Source organism: Lynx canadensis, chromosome D2 (genome assembly GCF_007474595.2).
Source record: "Lynx canadensis isolate LIC74 chromosome D2, mLynCan4.pri.v2, whole genome shotgun sequence".
NCBI classification, from domain to species: domain Eukaryota; kingdom Metazoa; phylum Chordata; class Mammalia; order Carnivora; family Felidae; genus Lynx; species Lynx canadensis.
In genome coordinates, this window is record NC_044313.2 from 43,090,913 (window position 1) to 43,111,199 (window position 20,287).

The 20,287-nt window shown below is 48.5% G+C and overlaps 1 protein-coding gene across 1 annotated transcript in view; it reads left to right on the top strand.

Moving 5' to 3' along the window:
- The window catches only part of LOC116738381 (glutamate receptor ionotropic, delta-1-like), a 226,952-nt gene that overhangs the window by 152,033 nt on the left and 54,632 nt on the right, over window positions 1–20,287 (top strand). The window contains exon 3 of the mRNA XM_032595263.1: window positions 4,049–4,336. Within this exon, the coding sequence (XP_032451154.1) occupies window positions 4,049–4,218 (170 nt within the window). The 3' untranslated portion in view covers window positions 4,219–4,336. The remainder of the gene's footprint in view (window positions 1–4,048; window positions 4,337–20,287) is intronic.

The window sequence follows — 20,287 nt, forward strand, 5'->3', positions numbered from 1 at the left end:
GTTTCCGAGGCTGGCGGCTTGAGGAGTTTGCATGATGCTGCAGGTGGCTGTACGAGGGGTGGGGCAGTGGTGCCCACCTCTACGGCGAGGGCTGTCAGCAGCAGGAGTGAGGGCGCTCTCTGTCTTAACTACTGTTTCTTGGGATCCTGGGCATGACTTGGGTGGGGACGTTGATGGGGGAGATGGGGATGCCCAAGAAGAGTGGCAGGAAACTGGCTTCTATTTAACCTCTTTCCTGTACACAGCAAGGGTTGGCACTTGCTGTCCATGTCCTAAGTCCATGTTCCCCTAGCTCTGCTGGGTAGAGATTCTTATCCTCATTTAGAAAATGGAGGCTCACAAAGGACCCATGAGCTCCGTCAGCATTCCGGGACAGTCTCACAATCACAATCCTGCCAGTGTTCCCTGAAATGCCAGCATCCTGCTGATCCAGGCTTCTCCAGACCTGGGACTCTCAGGGTAGGACGTGCCAGGCACAGCACTGGCCACGTCATAGGACAGACGGGATCACTGGAGCTCTCACCCCATGTGACCGGAGGAGCCCAAACCAGAACCTTGGTTAGTAAGATTCTAGGGCTTCTTCTGCTGCCCTGGTGAGCCCAGGCCCAGCCAAGAAGTTGGTGTCCCTGGCTACCAGCAGGACTGGGGCAAAGTGACCAGTCAGGGAATTGTTCCCTAAGCATGTTCTTGCTGCCTGGCCCCTGTGTCTTTGTCATGCTGCATCCCTCTGTCAGGCTGTTTTCCTTCATCTCAGCTGGTTTAAATCCTCTTTCTCTGAGACCCTGAGGTCACCCTTCTCTGGGTCCCAAGGAGCTTCATCTCTCCTTCCCCACAGGCTGAATCATGGGGTCTGCCTTCTTGGTGGATCCAAGCTTCTCAGAATTGGGGCTGGTGCCCTTTGCTCCCCCAGTGCCCAGTGCAGGGGTTTGCACACAGTAGGGGGCGCTGAGTATATGTATGAAACACACAGAGGGGAAGGAAGCAGTCTGCAGTGACGGTGGGATGCCTGCCCAGATGGGGAAACTGAGGTTCAGAGAGGTTCAGTGACTTCGGAACCGGTGTATATGGAATGGGCACAGGGTTTGCCATCAGAAGTCAGGTGATGACCTGGGAGGGAGTTGGATGGGGTGGGCAGTGGAGGGCCGGGAGTGAGTGATGGCAGCCAGGAGCACTCTTGTGGGTGTCCTGGGCTGGGTGTCTGGAGAGCTTTCCATCCTTGTGATGTCCAGTTTATTTTGTATGATTACTTCTTAGAGTTAGAAATTCAGTGTATTGGCATTGAAGAAAGTATGTACCGGAGAATAAAGAGAAATCCATTCAGCATCACCACACCTTGTTCTTTTCTTGCCTTTTGGTGTTTTCCTCCTGCCTTTTCCATAAGCAAGCTTTTTATCTAGTTACAGTTCTGGGGTGTGTATAATTTCGTGCCCTGCTGTTGTCACTTAGCTGCCTCTCAGAAGTGTTTTTTAGATTGGATGGCATTTCAGTTCAGCACTCTCTCTTATTGGTTGTGTGGCCTCACAACTTGTTATCTGGAAAATGGACACAATGACACATACATAAAGTACTCAACACACACACACACACACACACACACACACACACACACACTCAACAGTATTTGGCACAGGGAAAATTCTCAGAAAATAGTCCCTCCTCCTATATAGCTTCACAACTTACCCATTATTGGAAGATTATTTTTCTTTTCTAAAAGAATGATCTGTTTATGACTCGAAATTTTGGCAAAATATGGAAAAGAAGGAAAATCAGTTCAGGCCTCTTGTAAAATGCACTTTTAGCATTTTGCAATATTTTCTTCTGGTCTTTCATGTGTGTTGAGTTTTATTTAATCGATGTAACAAAAGACATACAATTTTGTATTATTTTCACATAACTTTTTTATGACAAGCACTTTCCCATGTTACCTTAGTATCTTCATCAATAATTTTAAAGGCTACATATGCTTTCAACAAATGGAGTGTTTTTCATAACCACTCATCTATCTGCATCTTTTAGATTGTGAGCAATATTTCAACAGCATGGATAAGTATCCTATGAATGTTTTGGGATCCAGAGCCACTCCCATAATTTTGATAGGTGCCTAAAGTGGAATTATTGACCAGAGGGCATGAAAATGTCCAGGCTTACTGCATTCTTGCACCAGTCTTTGCCGACTGCCATGTGCTGGACACGGTGTGTGTCTAGGGAAGGATGATGAACAGAACAGGCACATCACATGGCTCCCTGGAGTGTGTGGTCCTAGGAGAGACAGAGAATTACACAAGCCATGCATCATGCCCTGATAGGGAAAGTGTGGGTGTAGGGGGAGCTCAAGACAGGGGGTTGCTGGCCAGTCTGGGGATATAGAGTCTGAGTCTTGAGTATTCACTCAAGTTGAAAGTTGCAAGAGGGAACAGAAAATGTGGAGGGTTCCAGGGGCTCAAACGGGGCTGGTTGGCCTGGGCATAGTGGGCAGGGGCATGTGAAGAGCAGGAAGCTACAGGCATTGGGAAGCCTACAAGACTCTGTCCCCAAAGCTCTTGGGAGCCAATGAAGGCCTTAAACAGGAGCATGATGCAATTGGATTTTTGTTTGGGAGAGAACTGCCATGTGACGCTTGCATGGGAGTTGGTCAGAGCATTTGGATGGCTGTGTGCCTCCAAGAGACATCAGAGGATCTCATATTCACCACCCCTGCCCCTGCCCCCTGCATTGTGTGTGCGGGTTGAGGGTCCAGCAGGGAGCACTGTGGGCATTTGAGTCACCGTCCTGCTGATGCTCTGAATGTGCCCAGTGAGCGCCCTTGCGTGGGGAGCAGCCGGCCTTTGGGGTTTGGAGGGTGTGGAGGGCCCTCCCCTCCTCCCTCACCTTCCCAGGCCCCCCACTGCCTTCTCCTTGGGGTTGTTTCCTCTGCTCCTCGTCTCCTCTCAGCCTTGTCTGAGACGTTTACATAACCCAAAGGCTCTCAACCGAAAGAACCACATTGTCAAAGTTGCTCAAAAGTCTGCTGTCTGCGGCAGATGGCCTGCTGGACATTCCCAGGCTGTGTTTTGAAGCTGCATCTGCTCTCCCACATGCCCTCCATCACATAAGCATTATTAATAAATGTTTGCTTCAAAACCAGAGCAGTGGGTTGCAGTGTTGGGCGGTGCATGTTTCTATTAATTGGTCTGATGTCCCCCAAAGACGTAAGTCTGTGGCTAAAAGGGCACCCCTACACGGATACTGGATGACTTCAAAAGATGGGCTGCGAGGGGCTCAGCCCAAGAACAGGCTGCTGGCGGCTCCCTCCCTCCCTCTCCTCCTCCACCTAGCCTGCTCGTGCATCTTCCTTTGTTATTATCAACTGGCTTTTGAATAAGCTTGGGCTTCTGGAACTGACTGCTTCATCTGGGGTTTGACCCAGTATTTTATGATATAAATTAAGTGGACTTGGCCAGGAAGACCTAGGAGTGCTGGTCTTTTTTTTTTTTTTTTTTTTTTTTTTGCCTGAAACCTGAGTCCTCTGGGGTAAGTGTCTCATCCCTGACTTTCTGATGTAATCTATTCCCTTCAGCCTCAATCGGTTCGGTCTAGCCCAACAATCATAGCGCACACGGTATATTCTCGGCTTGTGTCTTGGCCTGGAGGCACACAGATCCACAAAATGAGTTCGTGGCTCTTAAAAGGCTCACATCCCAGGTGGGAAACAGGATGGCTAATTTAGCAACCCTGATGGGTGTTTCAAGCAGATGTGCGTTGGATCTCGTCCTACCATCCCTCTTTGAGTAACCTTTGAGCAAATGATTTTGCCTCACCCAGCCTCCATTTCCTCATCTGCTGGAATGGGTGTAAGAACATCTGGGTGGCAGGATCCCTGAAAGGCATCAGTGGGACTCTGCATGTGAGAGCTCCTGGCCTGGCCCGGGGTAGTTCTGTCTCTGGAGGCAGGCAGCATTTCTTGGGGCCCCGGCATGAGCCTGCTAGGCATGGGCCCATGTGGATCGAAGCCAGTTGCAGCATTGTCCCCGTGCTGAACCCATCCCTCTCTCTTCCCTCCTCTTTCTAGCCTGTGACCTCATGACCCAGGGGATTTTGGCCTTGTCACGTCCACTGGCGTGCGCTCTTGCCAACGCCCTGCAGTCACTCACAGATGCGATGCATATCCCACACCTCTTTGTCCAGCGCAACCCAGGGGGGTCTCCGCGCACTGCCTGCCACCCTGAACCCCAGCCCTGACGGTTGAGGCCTACAACGCTGGCCTCCAGACCGCCCGTGCGCCTCAATGACGTCATGCTCAGGCTGGTGACAGAGCTGCGCTGGCAGAAGTTTGTCATGTTCTACGACAGCGAGTATGGTGAGTGGTGGGCAGGGGTTACTCTGTGGCCCTGGGAGGCACGTTGGGCATTGGGAGACCCGTGAGCCAGGCCATTGGCTGGTGGCTGAGTGCTTCAGAGTGGGGCTGGGTGCACATGGTGGTTGGGGGTCTGAGCGGTATGGGTCTCGGGGTGTTAGGGCCTAACCTTGAGCTTTACCAGTGGGGGAAGAGCTGCAAAAAACAGATCTGTAGACAAGCACGAATGTGCCTAGCAACGACACCTTATCATGACAGCTGAAGTTTGAATCATCTTAGAGTTTTCAATAAAATATTAATAAACTGCTGGCAGGGATCCGAAGGGCTGCATGTAGGTAGAGGCGGAGGCCACCAGCACGGTCCTCCCAGAAGACTCCTCTTCAAAGACTGTCCTTCACACTGGACAGTCACCCTGGCCCTCCCAGCCCCTTGCCTCCCTCTACCATGGTCTGCCCTGAGTTTCAGAGTCATAGGCTGGGGCAATAGGTCAGGGGAGGGGCACCCAAAGGGTCATGGGGCCAGGTAAGGTCAGTGTGATGTCGCTGAAATGTGGCTTTTTGAAGACCTCCCATATGAAAAAAAAAAATCATACCTTTGTTAAAAAGCACAAAAATGGGCTTTGGAGAATAGTTTTAGGTTTTCTATGGCTGCCTCTGTGAAACAGGCCAGTCCTAATCCCAAGATGAAACGGTTTCTGCATTATGTGTTTTTTTAAAAAAACCGGACTTAATTTTGAGATAACTGAGATTCACATGCAATTATGAGAAATAATACAGAGAGATCCCATGTCACCCTTCACCCAGTTTCCCCATGGGCAACATGTTGCATAACTCAATATCATATCATAAGCAGCATTTGACATTGATGCAATCCAGAGACCTTTTTCATCCTGTCTCCAGTTTATAGGCACTTGGGTGTCTGTATTCACTTCTATGCAAGTTTATCAACCACTAGGTGAACCACTAGGGTCAGGCATAGAGTAGTTCCCTCACAGGGATCCCTGGTGTCACCCTTTTATAGCTGCTGCCACTCCAATTAATGACATGTCTTTAAAGGGTCTGGGGACTGGTAAGGGTCAGGCAGTCCCATCGCTGGGGCCAGGTTGGAATGATGGGCCCTCGAAAGTCCTGATTTGTCTCTTGGTGAATAATTCCTTTGCCAAGAATGTAACTAAGAAGAGAAAACAGCATATGTTTGCATTTGCCTAAATACTTCTGCTTCTCTAAGACTGGAATGTTGTCCCCGACTCTTGAGCAAATGCTGTTTAGAGTCTTCCAGGAGGAATTAGAAGAGCAAACAGTCACTGTGCTGAAGTGAATGAGGTGGGTGATGGAGACAAGGGTGACTCAAGGCTTCAAGCACTTGAACTAGACTGTGTCCAAGGCCTGACCTCTCCCTCCCACCTGCATTCAATCTCTGGCCCTGGGTGGTGGTGGTGGAGGGCATTGGAGGTCATGGCATAGCCCCCCGGAGCCCACAGGGTGTCTCTCAGAGGCTCAGCCTTCCCTGAGAATGCTTCATACTGATGTTTCAACCCAGGCATCCAGTTTGCTCTGAGGCTGGGCTGTTGGGAGGTGTGGACACCGCCAGGGCTGGAGGATGCTGTGGGGTAGGGTCTGCAAGCCCCCTAGCCCCCCTTATTCCAACATCTTTGTTCCCTTTGTGCTGTAGCCTACAGGAACTTTTCAAGCCTTGGTTTTCCCCAAGGCCTGGGAGGTGGGAACTTCCAAAGAAAGGGGCCCTGATCCCTACCTGTCTGAAGGCTCCTCTCTTTCCTATGGAGCTGGCTCCTTGGTTACATGTGTGAGGTACACATCTCACTCTCTTGGCCTGCTATTAGCTTGTCCTGACAAACTATTGAGGGTTAATTGTTGATGGACACTGACTCTCACACCAGGCTGTAAGCTCCGGGGGAGCAGGCCAGGTGCTATTCACTACTGTGTCCCTGCTGCTTAGTACCATGCCTGGCACAGAGTTGGCCCCAAGAAATTATCAGTGTGTGAATGAAGCATCTAATTTATGAGGACATGGATTTTCAAGCAATTTTCACAGAAGACAAAGGAAAAAAATGGGAAGAAAGACAAGGCACCAGGTAGTCTGACCTCTGAAGTGGGGGAGGTGGGCTAGGAATGTTTCATTTCTGCAAACACACTTCCCTGCCCCTCACCTCTCCCCTCCTACCCAAACACCTCCAATCAAGCCTAAAGATGTGCCTCTTTTCTGACTTGGATACTTTTGCTACCTTTGGTGAGGTTTGAAGTTAGTTTTCAACCAGACTGGCCTTTGTCAGTGATTCCATGAAGATAGGGTAAACCAATAGCTTTCCTCTAATAGACCAGCAACTGGTTGAGCCTTGAATGCTGTATTGGGAAGGATTCAGAAGGATTCTGAGGCTGTATGTGGGCTCACCATAGAAAATGCCATGACTGCTCCATGAGGTTTGCATGGTGCAGGGGAGGGACTGGCGGCAACCTGCTATGTTTGCTGATTCTGATCTGGATGGTGGGGGTGAATGCGATGTCTCAGTGAGGCCATACATTTGATTGTCGCTGTCCTGGGTGCTGATCTGTTTGGCTTTAGGCTTTCTGGAGACCAAAAGCTCTTTTACTGGATTCTGTGCAACACCTCCTACCTTTGTGGACCTTGGACGTCGGGTCCGCTGATTTGACAGCCTCTGAGGCCAGGTTTTCTGTCTCCAAAATATTCTCTGTAACTGTAACCACCTTTTGACTTCCACTGCTTGTCCTGGCTGTGCTGCTCATGCAACAGTCTAGTCTCTGCCTGTTTTCCAACCCATGTGCTGTTTGATGCGGTATCTCCAGCCCATGAGTGCGGGCTGTGGAGTGTTTTCCTCAGCATGGCTGGCATTGGCCTGTCTGAGAGTAGTAGGTGGGCTTACACTGCTGATATGCCCAAGACAATGGTGCCCTCCAGAGCTCTTTAGGTCCCCTCCTCCACCCCACCACTGGCAGGCACTAGCTGCAGATGAAGCCAATTAAAAAGCAAATTGAGTGTAAAGACTGTTTTTATTCCTTCCAAAGTCAACAGAAGTGGTTTGGGGATATGGCAACTTTTTTTTAAAATGCTGAATCTGCAAGTATCTTTATGTATATTAAATGCATATTACATATATATATTTATGCCATTCAATAACTCTCCTGAGGTGGGATTATTGTTGTGTTTTACAGATAAAGAACATGACGCCCAGAGAGGTTCTTTTTGACCTTAATTGCCCACGCCCTTAGCCAAGGCCACCATCCTATTTCTGTAATCTGGGGTTTGCTAGGCTCCAGCTTCCTTTTCCTGTCCCCAGCCGGGCAAGTTGATGCCAAGAAGGAAGGAAGAGTGATTTGGAATGGACTTGGCATTCCTAGGCTGGTGTGCTCAGGGCTTTAGTGAATGTCACACAGAAGCTCCCCCTGTTGCTTAAGGAGGCCTGATGCTTCCTCATTTGCCCCCTGGCCTTCCTTTAAGCCCAGGAATAACCTGCTCTGGGTGGAACCTTAGGACTGGGCATTTGAGTCAGGAGATGAGGGTCAAAGAAGCAAAATCACTGGGCCCTGAGACAGAACTTGGCAGAGGGGCGAGAAGAGGAGTGTGCATGTATATAGTTTACAAAATGTAAGATGTGCCATTTGGTAAAATTCCATTGAAAATACTTGTATGCTTGTTGTGACAGCGAAAGGAAAAATAGAAGAGAAGCTGACATTTGGGAGAGAAAATCTGTAACATTAAAATACCAAAAGTTTGGATCGAACAGAACAGAGAACTTTCTGATGTGCCACTTCAAATTCTGGGATATTCATTTGTGTGTGTGGGGAGGTGGGTGCTAGAAGCTGTAGCCACAATTTCCCCCTCAGGAATACATTTGGATGAGGGTGGTAGTTACGATGGAATCTTGGATGTCTTGACTCATTCATTCAACAAATATTCACCATGTCCCCACCACGGACAATGATTTTGCTAAGAACTCTTCACAGATAAAGAAACAGAGGAAGTTGGCTAAAGCTACACAGGGCTGGGATGTGAAGTCGGGACACCAGAGCTCTTTTCTCTATAGCGTCTCCAGTGTGCAGCAGCTTGCTCTTGGCCCCTGGACCAGCCTGCAGGCTGGGGGTGGGTCAGGATCTGCCTGAGTGCCCACTGTCTATTTGTGCTCTTATGTATTTATGTATATATATACATACATAAAGGTTATTTATTTATTTTGAGAGAGAGAGAGCGAGCGAGCGAGCGAGCACGTGCAAGTATGATCCGGGAAGGGGCAGAGAAAGAGAGAGGAAAGAGAGAATCTCAAGCAGGTTCTGTGCTGTCAGCTCAGAGCCCAACACGGGGCTCGATCTCACAGACTGCGATATCATGAACTGAACCGAAATCAAGAGTCAGACCCTCAACCGACTGAGCCGCCCAGGCACCCCTTGTGCTAGTTTTTAAATTATTAAAAACAACTAAAAGTCACACATGGTAACAATGTATATGCCAAGTTACAAGAATGATAATAAATAAACTCCCATGAATCCATATCAGTTTAAAAAATGTAAAGGAACCATGTGCGTCCCTTTCCTATCATGTCCTCCTTTACTGAGAGGACATAACCACTAACCTGATAGTGTGCTAGCCAGTTCCCTGCTTTTCTTGATAGTTTATCATACAGGTATGGATCCTGAAATACATATTGCTTAGGTTTGGCCTGTTTGTGAACTTTGAATATATGGAATAGCACTTCTATACACTTTTGTGACTGCCTTTTTCACTCAAAATTAGGTTTTGAGAGCCATTCATCTGATTCAGGTGTATTCAGACATTTTCTATGGTTGCATAGTATCATCTGATTTATTATCCATTTTATTGTTATGGGCATTTGAGTTATTTCCAGGTTTTTGCTATTACATATAATGCTAATTAGAACATTCTTGTACTTTTGATGTTTGTGCAAGAGGCTTTTTTTTTTTTTTTACTTATTCACATTTTAATTTATTTCTTAAAGTTTAAACTTTTAAATATTCTCAATATTTCTTTTTTTAAAAGTTTTTATTTTAATCAGCCAGTGCTCATCACAACAAATGCACTCCTTAATCCCCATCACCTATTTAACCCATCTGTCTACCCACCTCCCCTCTGATAACCCATCAGTTCATTCTGTACAGTTAAGAGTCTATTTCTTGGTTTGTCTCTCTCTTTTTTCCTCCGTTTGCTCATTTGTTTTGTTTCTCAAATTCCACATAAGAGTGAAATCGTGTGGTATTTGTCTTTCTCTGACTTACTTGTTTCACTTAGCATAATACTCTGTAACTCCTTCTATGTCATTGCAAATGGCAAGATTTCATTCTTTTTTATGGCTGAGTAGTATTCCATTGTATAATATAGCAGATTTTCTTTATCCGTTTATCAGTCAGTGGACACTTGGGCTGCTTCCATATCTAGGCTATTGTAATTAATGCTGCTTTAACATTGGGGTGCTTGTAGCCCTCTGAATTAGTGTTTTTGTTTTCTTTGGGTAAATACTCAGTAGTGTGATTATAGCATCGTAGGGTAGTTCCATTTTTAACTTTTTGAGGAACCTCCATACTGTTTTCTAGAGTGGCTGCACTAGTTTGTGAAAGAGTTTTTTGAAAGTCCATCCTGAGGAGCAGAATTGCTGGAGTGTTTTATCCAGGCATGTTTCAATTTATTAGGTTATTTTACATTGTTTTGCAAAGCATCTCTACCTGTTTACACTGCTGTCTGCAACGTTCCAGAATTCTCAAAGCTCCCCACCTCACCGACACCTGGTATTCTTTTTACTTTTAAGATTTTCATGTGACATGGTATCTTAGTATGATTTAAATTTACATTTTCTTGATAACAGATGAAATTGAGCATTTTTTCCTATCTTTATGAACTATTTTTGTTTTCTATGAAATGCCTGTTTACCATTTAAAATTTTTGCCCATTGCAAAACACTGAGACTTTTCTTTTTTAAGTATGGGAGATAACTTCTGTCAGTTAGTTGTCTTAATGCACAGAAGTTCTATATTATATTGTTGTTAGATTTATTCACCTTTTATACAGTTAGCTCTTTTTCTTCTCACTTAAGGAGTCCTACCCTGCCCAAATGTCATATTCTCCTTCCAAAAACTCACTCTCTGCACTGAGGACAGATGTTGCCCTCCTGGCTGGGTACCCACAGTTAGGTCCCAGCATAAGACACATGTGGCTCCTGATGCTAGACTGCCTCTTTCCCTGAAGCCGTGGCCTGACATTCCTCCATGACCCTGCCATGGCCCAGGGCCAATCTTGTTCTTGGTGGTGATTGCACAGCCTGTGGCAAGGTGGTTAAGGAGAGCTTCCTGCAGGAGGTGACATGTAAGCAACGACTTGAGGACTATTAGGAGTTGGGTAAACAAAGGGCTTGGGAGCAAAAGGGAGGAGAGTAGGAAGAGTGTCCCAGGAAGAGGGAAGAGCACACTGGAAGGCCTGGAAGCAGTGAAGAAGAGACAGATCATATGCCTGGATTGTGGTTAGTGGCCAGGGGTGAGGCTGGACTATAGTCCAGGCAGGCCTTAGAGGCTCACAGTGAGCTTAGGACCCCCAGAAATCCCTGGGAGCTGTACCTTGCTACCTCGGGTGGTGTCGTTGGGCCTGTTTTTCATGCCCATTCAGAGGCCTGAGGGCAGATAGAGGACATGGGGGTCTTCATCTCTGGATGGCCCCAGTCCTTCAGCTCTTGTGTCCAGACTCACTGGCTGCTCATGAAAGAGAAGGAAGTAACGCATAGAGAGGAACTGTGATTAGACTGAGGACAAGCCCCAGGCCTGGAGTCCAAGCTGCAGGCAGGACCTGAATGCCCCAGCTGACTTAGGTGTCAGTGAGTAACAGCTCCTGTCTCTCCAGCCCTCGCTCTGCGCCAAGCACGATGCAGGCACTTTAACAGCGCCAGCTTACATCATTTCATGGCAACACTTCCAGGGGGTTCGCACCATTCCTGTTTTACGGGGAAACTGAGGCTCAGAGAAGTAAAGAGGCTCACTCTAGGTCATACGGCTGAGGAACAGGGGGCTGGCCACGTCTGATTCCCAAAGCTGGGTATCACGGCTGTGCTCGCCGCCTCTGGGTCCGCATGGCAAACACTGCAGGTAGACTCTCTTCTTAACACACAAAGATTTATTGTAGCATTGTTGGTAACAGCAGAAATTGCCAACAACCTAAATGCTCATCTTCAGCAAATTGGTTAATCTATTAGGATATATATATATATATATATAGTTGAATACTAGTTCTTTATGTACTGTGAGGCAAGAGTTCGAACACGTGATGCTGTTAGCTGACAATAGCAAAGTGAGAACAAAGGTGTGGAGGGTTGCTCGTAAAAGCAAGCTTGTGTACACGTATTTGAGTACACACACCATCCGTGTGGTGAAATGTTGTTTTAGAGAGAGAAACACAATGACTTGGGACAGGCACGGGAGATCTGTTTTTCACAGCACTAAAAAAAATACCTTTTGAGTTTTGTACCAAGTACAAAAAATAAGTAAACAGAAAAAAAATGTGGCTTGCCACCCCTCCCTCCTTCTTACTGCCCATGGAGACCTTCTCGGAGCTTCAGTTTCCTCACCTCTGGAGTGGGATGGGAATTCATAGGCTATGAGAGCAAGCACTCAGCGGAGTTTGTGGCACAAAGCAGGTGGTCTGTGTGATAATAGCAAACTGTGTGTGGGAACCAGGAGTGGAGGTACTTGGCGCTCTTCCATCGGAGGACTGGGTGTGGCCACAGGGCCTCTGCAGAGGGTTGCCATGAGAGGTCCAGCTGTTTGCCCCTCCACTCTGGCTCAGGATTACCTTGAGTGTAGCGGTTAGGGGCATGGGCTCAAGAACAGTCTGCTGGGGTTGAATCCCAGTTCTGCTTCTATAGCTGTGACACTGGGCATATCCCCCAAGTCGTGCCATAGTCTTTGTTTATAAAGTGGGGATAAAATAACGATCCCTGCTTATAGGGTCAGTGTGGGGATTAATTTCGTTAATACATGCAAAGGGCTCAGACCAGCGCCTGGCACATGCTTAAGTGCTTGGTCAGACTTATTTACTCAGGAATTGTGGCCAGTGCGGGGCCCCATTGCTGCTTCTTTTCTCTTGGCCTCTGAGCTGGTGAATCTCTGCTGTGGCTTGTTCTGAGGCCTGAACCACATCTTGGTTGTGTTCTTGGTACATAGGGAGACAGAGTTTGGGGGTCAGGTGTCTCACCTGCAGGGGACATTCACTACATGGTCACAGGTGGCTCTGGTGAGCCATCACACCTCCTCAGCCGGACAGCCTGACTGGTTCTCATAGCAAACATCCATCAGCCATTGGACCTTACCCCTGAGTCTTCTTGAAGTGAAACTCCCCAGAAGAAAGAATCATTTGGGCTAAATGCTATTTTTTAAAAAAAGTTTATTTATTTATTTTGAGAGAGAGTTGGAGGAGGGAGAGAGAGAGGGAGAGAGAGAATCCCAAGCAGGCTCTGCACTGTCAGCACACAGCCCAGTGTGGGGCTGGATCTGAAAAACTGTGAGATCATGACCTGAGCGGAAATCAAGACTCCAATGCTTAACTGACTGAGCCACCCAGACGCCCCAGACCAAATGCTGTTTTAATGCTCTGCACCAACAGCGTCTTCTTTCTGGCCCCTGGCAAAGCAGGCCAGACAACTGAGGATCTCATTAATAACACACATTGTATCATTATGGCATTAGTTTAAATTGAAGTAATAAATGCTTTTTCTAGATGAAATGAGTAAGTGAGTTTAATTGCTAGGAAACCTACCAAGAAGTTCGACAATAACTTTACCAGGACGAGTGTTTTGGGTTTTGTTCTTCCATCTAATTACAAAGCAACTATACTTCAGGGCATGTTAATTGTAGCATTCCCTAGAAGATTAAAGTTCATTAAGTCTGAAGTTCCCTCAGCCCTCTGCCAGATTCCAGAGTGCATCTGGGGATGGGAGGAAAGGCCTGATACAGGCATGGATAAAGAACGGGAAGACAAGCCTGCACTGGCCCCCACATATGCCCCCTTGTGCAGCTGGAGGCCACAGTAGCCGCCATAGCAAGAACTTGGCCAGACCTTCTGTGCTTTCCTCTTCTACACCATGCCAGAAAGTCCCCTTGGAAGACAGATATGGCCCCATTGTCAACCTTCTCCTGCTGGTCCTGATTGCTTTGATCCCATTGACCCCAGCACACAAGAGGAAGTAGGTTTTGTTGTTAAATGCCAGAATTCCAGGAAGAGTACCATGTGATGTGGCCCCAACGTCTGGGAAGACCATTGGCTCAGATTGGATCTGTCCCCCGCCCCTCGGTGAAATGAAATACCGTGTCCTCTTCAAGGCCTCAGTTAAATCACCTCCTACCGTTCTGTCAGGGAAAGCATGGCTGTTTCCTAACAGGACCCAGCAATGTCATGAGAGCGCCTTCATTTTTTGTAATGAACTATATTGAGGTGTAACTGACATGCAATAAAATATACTCCTTAGGTGTGTGATATTTGATGGGTTTGACAAATGTATGCACCAGAGTAACTACCAGCCCAATGAAGGGGTAGAATATTGCTAGATATAGCAACATATGTTTTGAAGAAAGAAAATTGTAGGTCACCTGTCCTTGGCCCCAGTCACTTCAGCACTGGTTGGGTGGCCACAGGCCCTGTGCCTGGGGCCCATGTGCAACCTCCCTGTAGCTGCCTTTCTGTTCCTAAAGAGGGTTCTTAGGGACCTAGAGTGTCAGTGTGGCTGGCCAGGAGAGAGGGAGTGGGACTGGGAGGTGTGGATGGCAGGGGAGGGGCAAGGGGAGACAGGGAAGCCCTTTGGCAACCGTGGCTGGCACTCAGGCCAAAGCTGTCTCCAGCCAGGATGAGAGCTCTGACATCTGGTCACTGGACAGAGAAGCCTTCTCATTGGGGTGTTGTGAACACAGGCTGTAGTGTCAGAAAGAACTAGGTTCAAGTCCCTGCTGCACTGTTTACTGCATCCTGGGGGAGCCGTGTACCCTTTGAAGCCTTGGTTTTCCTGGTCTGTAAGATGCGTATCACAGCACTTCCCTCCTAGGCTGGTGGTGGAACCTGGCCTTTAGCATGTGCTTGGCACACAGTAGTGGGGTTGGGACCTTATGCTTTAAAAGTTTTCCTTTGCCTTTTGCAAGGGGATCTCAGCTGAGGCCTGGGAAGTGGGTTTCTCTTGCCTGGTGCTCAGCGCTGACCTGGCTGGCTGGAGGCTACAGCAGGGTTCTGTGGGAGGGTGGCTGGTGGCACTGGCTTGGCTTGCATCCAGACAGGATCTCTGAAACAGTTTTTGGAACATCCTTCCCCTTGGGAGTCTCAGGAGGCAGGAAGGTGCTGGGGCACCCGAAGGTGTGAAGGTGTAAAGTGTCTTGTGGGAACCTCGGATGTTAACCCAAACTTCCGCTGTGGCCACTGGAGCTTTCCATTTTGTATGGGAGTAACAGCCACTGCCCTGCCTTCATGTCCTGCCCACTGTCATGGCCCCTTTCCCCCCAATCCTATCTATTCCCCTCTAGTCCTTGCTGCTATGTGAACATACCAGGTGCAGTCTGGCCTCAGAACCTTTGTGCTGGCTGTTTCCTCTGCTGGGACACTCTTCCCACCAAGAAGTTAGATATCTTCAGGCTGTTTCCTCACCTTCAGGGCCTGGCTTTAATCCCATCTGCCCTCCCTCACTAACTCTTTTGAAGATGAACTTTTTCCTCTTGGCACCCCTTTTCCCTTCCTGCCTTATTTGTTTTCATTAAATCCACTGCCATTTATTTATTTTTTGATGTGTGTCTTACCCCAACTAGAATGTGAGTTCCGTACAGGCAGGGATTTGGTCTGTTTTGCTGAATGATGCTGCATAGCCAGCATTTAGAACAGCAGCTGGAACATAGTAGGTGCTCATTAAATATTTGACGAGTGAGTGAATGAAGGAATCTGTATTTTGGGACATTTCATTGCCCATTTATTCTTCTAGGAAGCATTTGTTTATTTGAGATTAAAAAAAATTTAATGTTTATTTATTACTGAGAGAGAAGAGAGAGAGAGAGAGAGAGAGGGGTGGGGAGGGACAGAGAGAGGGAGACAGAATCTGAAGCAAGCTCCAGGCTCCGAGCTGTCAGCACAGAGCCCGACGTGGGGCTCGAACTCATGAACGGTGAGATCATGACCTGAGCTGAAGTCAGATGCCAACCAACTGAGCCACCCAGGCACCCCATTTGAGATTTTTTAAAAGATTTTTTAAGGTTTATTTTATTTATTTATTTTTGAGAGAGAGAGAGTGAGCGAGCAGGGGAGGGGAAGACAGAGAGGCAGAGAGAGAATCCCAAGCAGGCTCCACACTGTCAGCCCAGAGCCCCATGTGGGGCTCGAACTCACAAACCGTGAGATTATAATCTGAGCTGAAATCAAGAGTCAGACACTTAACCGACTGAGCCAGCCAGGTGTCCCTATTTGAGATTTTTTTAAATTGAAGTATAGTTGACTCACAATGTTACATTAGTTTCAGGTACACCATAGTGTGATTGGACAAGGCTGTATGTTATGCTGTGTTCACCACAAATGTAGCAGCATTCTGTCAAGGTATAACGTTATTACAAATTATATTCCTTGTGCTGTACCTTTCATCTCCTGATTTACTCATTCCATAACTGGAAGTCTGTCTAAAATTTCCAGTTACAACAGTGATACATAATTTCTATGGAGTCCAAAGATGTACAAAGCCAAAGACTTGCCCTCCTCCAGTCCCAGCAGTGAACCAGTGTGTTCAGCCCACTGAATTTCTGCCTATATTTTTCTCCTTTGGCAGGTGTGTAGGGAGATTCTGTGTATCTGGAGGCCAGGGCCCGACGAGAGTTCAAACAGGCTCAGTTCACCTGAAAGTTCTCTCCACAGTTTCCCAGGAGGAACAAATGTTCATATCACGATGAAGGCTGTAGTGTCTGCCTTGGTTTTGTGGGGAGCCTGCTGGAGGACTTGGGTGTCATTCCTGCCTCAGCCTTCTTCAGACTTATTTCTGGGCACGTGGACAAATCTTTTTCATCTTTAGTTTTCTCCCTTCGGTAATGGGGATAATAAAGATGCCTACCTCAGGGGTTCTGGGGAAGTCGAAATGAAATGCTGGGTCTGAAGGATGGAGCTCCCGGTGACCCCAGGCCACTTTTCACTGTTCCTGTTCCTCTTCAGTACCCAGGACAGCACCAGCTTATTGGCCTCTGAGCCTAGTGCTGAACAAACTGCCCAGGGAGATGGTGGAGTTTGAATTATAGCTGGGAGCAAGGAGGGTTTCGGGCAGAGGAGGGGGCAAGGAAATCCCAGGAACAATCAGGATGTGAAATGGCATGTTCAACAGGAGGGAGGTTTGGGGGGGCCGACAGTTTACGTGACCGAGTGCTGGGAAGTGAGGCATCCGTGGGAAGGGTGGGTGGGGCTGGGACATGCAGACTCAGGTGGCCTGGCCAGGGGCGACTCGTGTCCGTGGTCGGCTTTCCCCTCTTCTGATGTGAGATGTGTGCTGTGACACAGAGGCCTGCCCTCCTGTGGGAACTCTCCTGCCCAGCGGCAATGCTTGAGAACGGAAGCCTGACCTCCTTGGTCGCCTCATCCTGGAACGTGAAAAAGCTGAAATTGCACGAAATTGCACAAAATTGCATTGTATGGCCATTCTCCATTGTAAGAAGAAGACTGGGAGTTTTGATTTTGGTGGCAGCTGTCCACCTCACTGGAGGCTCTGGGAGTGGTGACAAGCCCACTCAGAACCAGAAGCTAGGGTCACACCTGACACACTGCTTTCCCTGTGGGTTTCTGTTTATCCAATTCCTTGCTGGAAGTCATCTTCCAAGTGGCCTGATGTCGTGCCTGTGAGGACTTGCCTGCTGTCCTTACCTACCTCCTCACGTCGGCCTGGCATGCTGTCTTTTAATTTTTTGGTTTAATTGTTTTGGGTTGCCTTGTCTGCCTGTTGGCTTGTTTGTTTGTTTCTTTCCTGTGCACATCCGGAGAGGGTTTGCAGAGGCTTCTAATGAGGCTCACAGATGCTGAGGTTAAGAAAGTGGCAGTTAGAAAATTAAGACAGGGCCACTGTGGTTGTGCTGGCTGGGAGGGTGGCAGGGACCCCCGCAACCACCTTCTCTTGGCAGCAAGGAAGGGAGGCTTGCAGAGCTCTGAGTCTTCCGGAAGAAAGAAGCCGGGTGGCTGGCTCCTCAGAGGGACCAGGCTTCTGCAGCACTTCAAAGGATTCCCCCAGAGCAACCGGATCTCTGCCATAGGGACCGAGGACAGATGGGCGGTAGCTCTGGCTCACTTTATTTATTTATTTTTTTAGTTTTTATTTACTTATTTTGGGAGAGAGACAGGCAGAGTGAGTGGGGGAGGGGCAGAGAGACAGGGTGAGAGAGAGAGTCCTAAGCAGGCTCCACGCTGTCAGCATGAAGCCTGATGCAGGGCTCAAACTCACAAATCATGAGATCATGACCTGCGCTGAAACCAAGAGTTGGAGGCTTAACTGACTGAGCCACCCTGGTGCCCTGGCTCACTTTAAAGCATGTGCAGAGGTGGGCTTTGTTTGGCTGTTTCTCAGTCGAGTCCCGTTCGCTGACTGTTCAGAGTATAGCCCTCTCATGGTCTGGTGGGTCCCTAGCAGGTCCCATTTTGCAGGACCAGGAGAGCCCCAGAGGGCAGGGGCCGGACTGCCCTATGGGAGCTTCCTGCAGGCTGGCTTTGAAAGAGGTCATGGAATCTGTGGATGCCTGTTCTGGTGTTCTTGGTTGTCCAGAGCGGGGCCTCCTGTACCCAGTCAGTCTGGCTCCATCGGACAGATGCCCATTGAACTCCAGGTGCTGTGTGAGGCCCAGGTGCTGTGTGGAGAGCTGGAGGTGAGTGAGGCGGGTGCGGCCTTTGCCTCCTTGGCCCCAAGGGTAACTGCCATGAGCGGGGACAAGGCTTGTGATGGAGGTCGAGCGATGAGGGCCATCTGAGCCGTAGGGGGTGAGCTCTGCCCGCCTGGCAGAGCCTGGGGAGGCCTGCTGGAGCTGAGTTGAGTCCTGGTGGAGTGAGGAGGCCTGGGCGGGGTGGAGGGCAGGTGGGGCCCAGACTGAGAGAAAATAGAGATGTTCTGGGCTGGCCTAGGTTTATGCCTGGCTGGAGTCTAGTCTCTGGGATCAAGGACTGACATGGAGTGCCCAACCAGGTGGCTGAGGGGCTGTGTATCCTAAGGGTGGTGAGGAAACATGGAAAGGTAGACCACTCTGCTTTCTTTTCCTTGAAGATACTTTTAATTCTGTAAGTAACACAGGGAATTAATCTGTTCTTGTTGAAAAAACGCAAACGACATGGGCATCAAGGAAAACTATACGCCCTCCACGCTCCCTCTTCTCCCTCTCCCACATACCTGCTCTCCTCTTGAGAGGTAATTAGAGGACTTTCCCGGTCACGTCACACATACGTGCAGACGTTCGCATTCATGCACGTGGCTCTTTTCAAAAGCAGAAGCAGGACCACGCTTCATGTATTGTTTTGTGTCGAGCTTTCCGCTTGGGGTGCTTTGGAGCTTCTCACTCCGTGCCTGCCCACTTGGCTCTCGCTTGCTCTCGTCACCTGCCACCCAGCATTCCTCAGGGTGGACTGTGGGCTTTATTGATCCGTTTCCTCATTTAGGTGGTTTCTAGTTACTGTGCACTTGCAGGCGGCTCTGTGTGGAACGTACAGCGTCGTGCACGTGTCTGCGTATTTCTGTGGGATGTATTGCTAGAAAGCAGGGTTGCCGAGTTCCAAGGGACTCTGTTTTCTAATTAGGAATCTAGAAGGATGGTGGTGAGCTGCCAGGTACCAAAATAAGGCACACAGGGAGAGAAGTGTTTTGGAGGAGAACAGACCTTGTCCTGGTCCCCGGCTTTTTGATGGCTTGGAGGAAGATAAATTCTTGGCTGCGATGTTACTGAGGAGAAATGTGATTAGGCAGAAGTTCAGGGCCAAAATCCAAAATCAGAGAACCAGATGAAATGGAGCAGGGGCCCTCTGAGGTCAGCCGCAGCTCTTGTGAGAAACGATTTGGGAATTTGGGTCGCTCGGTAAGGGCGGGCAGTGGCGGGGGGGTGGTCCCTGTGTCTTGCTTTGAAGGGATCACGCCTGTCTGGTGCTGATGAGTTCAGGCTGACATGAGCGTGTAGAGGAGGGACCCCAAGCTCTCAGGAGGAGCAGTGGATGGGCCTGGGGGCAAGGCTGATGTGAGTCGAGGAGTCCAGTCCACTCTAAGTTGCCCCAGGAGCAGGGCCTCTGGTCAGGAAAGGTGGTTCAGGAATTAGGAGCTGTCCACCAGTCAGAGCTGGTCTGGACTAGAAGGGACTTCTCCCATCTCCCAGAGTCCCCCAGGGGCACTGTGGCAGGAAAGGTCCTTGTTCCTAGTTCACCTCCGATGGGGGCAAGAGTCTTTGGGTGACAAGTCATAATCAAAGGCTTCCCCTTCTCCCAAGATCTTTGCATCATCTCTCAACACTGGGAACTTCCCACTTTGCTTTTTTTGCCTTTTTTTTTTATTGTGGTAAAGCATATACAATATAAAAATTACCATTGGAGTAATTTTCAACTGTGTAGCTCAGTGGCATTTAGTACATTCCCAGCGTTGAGCAGCCATCACCACCATCCATCTCCAGAACTCTTCACCTTGTAAAACCAGAACTTGTGTCCCCAGTGAACACTAGTGCCCCCTAGTGCCTGGCAGCCACCCCCTTTCTGTCCCTGTGAATTTGACTGCTCTAGGTACCTCACAGGTGGGATCACACAGCATTTATCTACCTGTGATTGGCTTATTTTACAGCCCCATGTCTTCAAGGTTCCTTCATGTCATAGTATGTGTGGGAATTTCCTTCGTTTTTAAGGCCGAATAATGTTCCATGGTGTGTACAGACCACATTTTGTTTGGCCATTCTTCTGTCAGTAGGCATTTGGGTTGTTTCC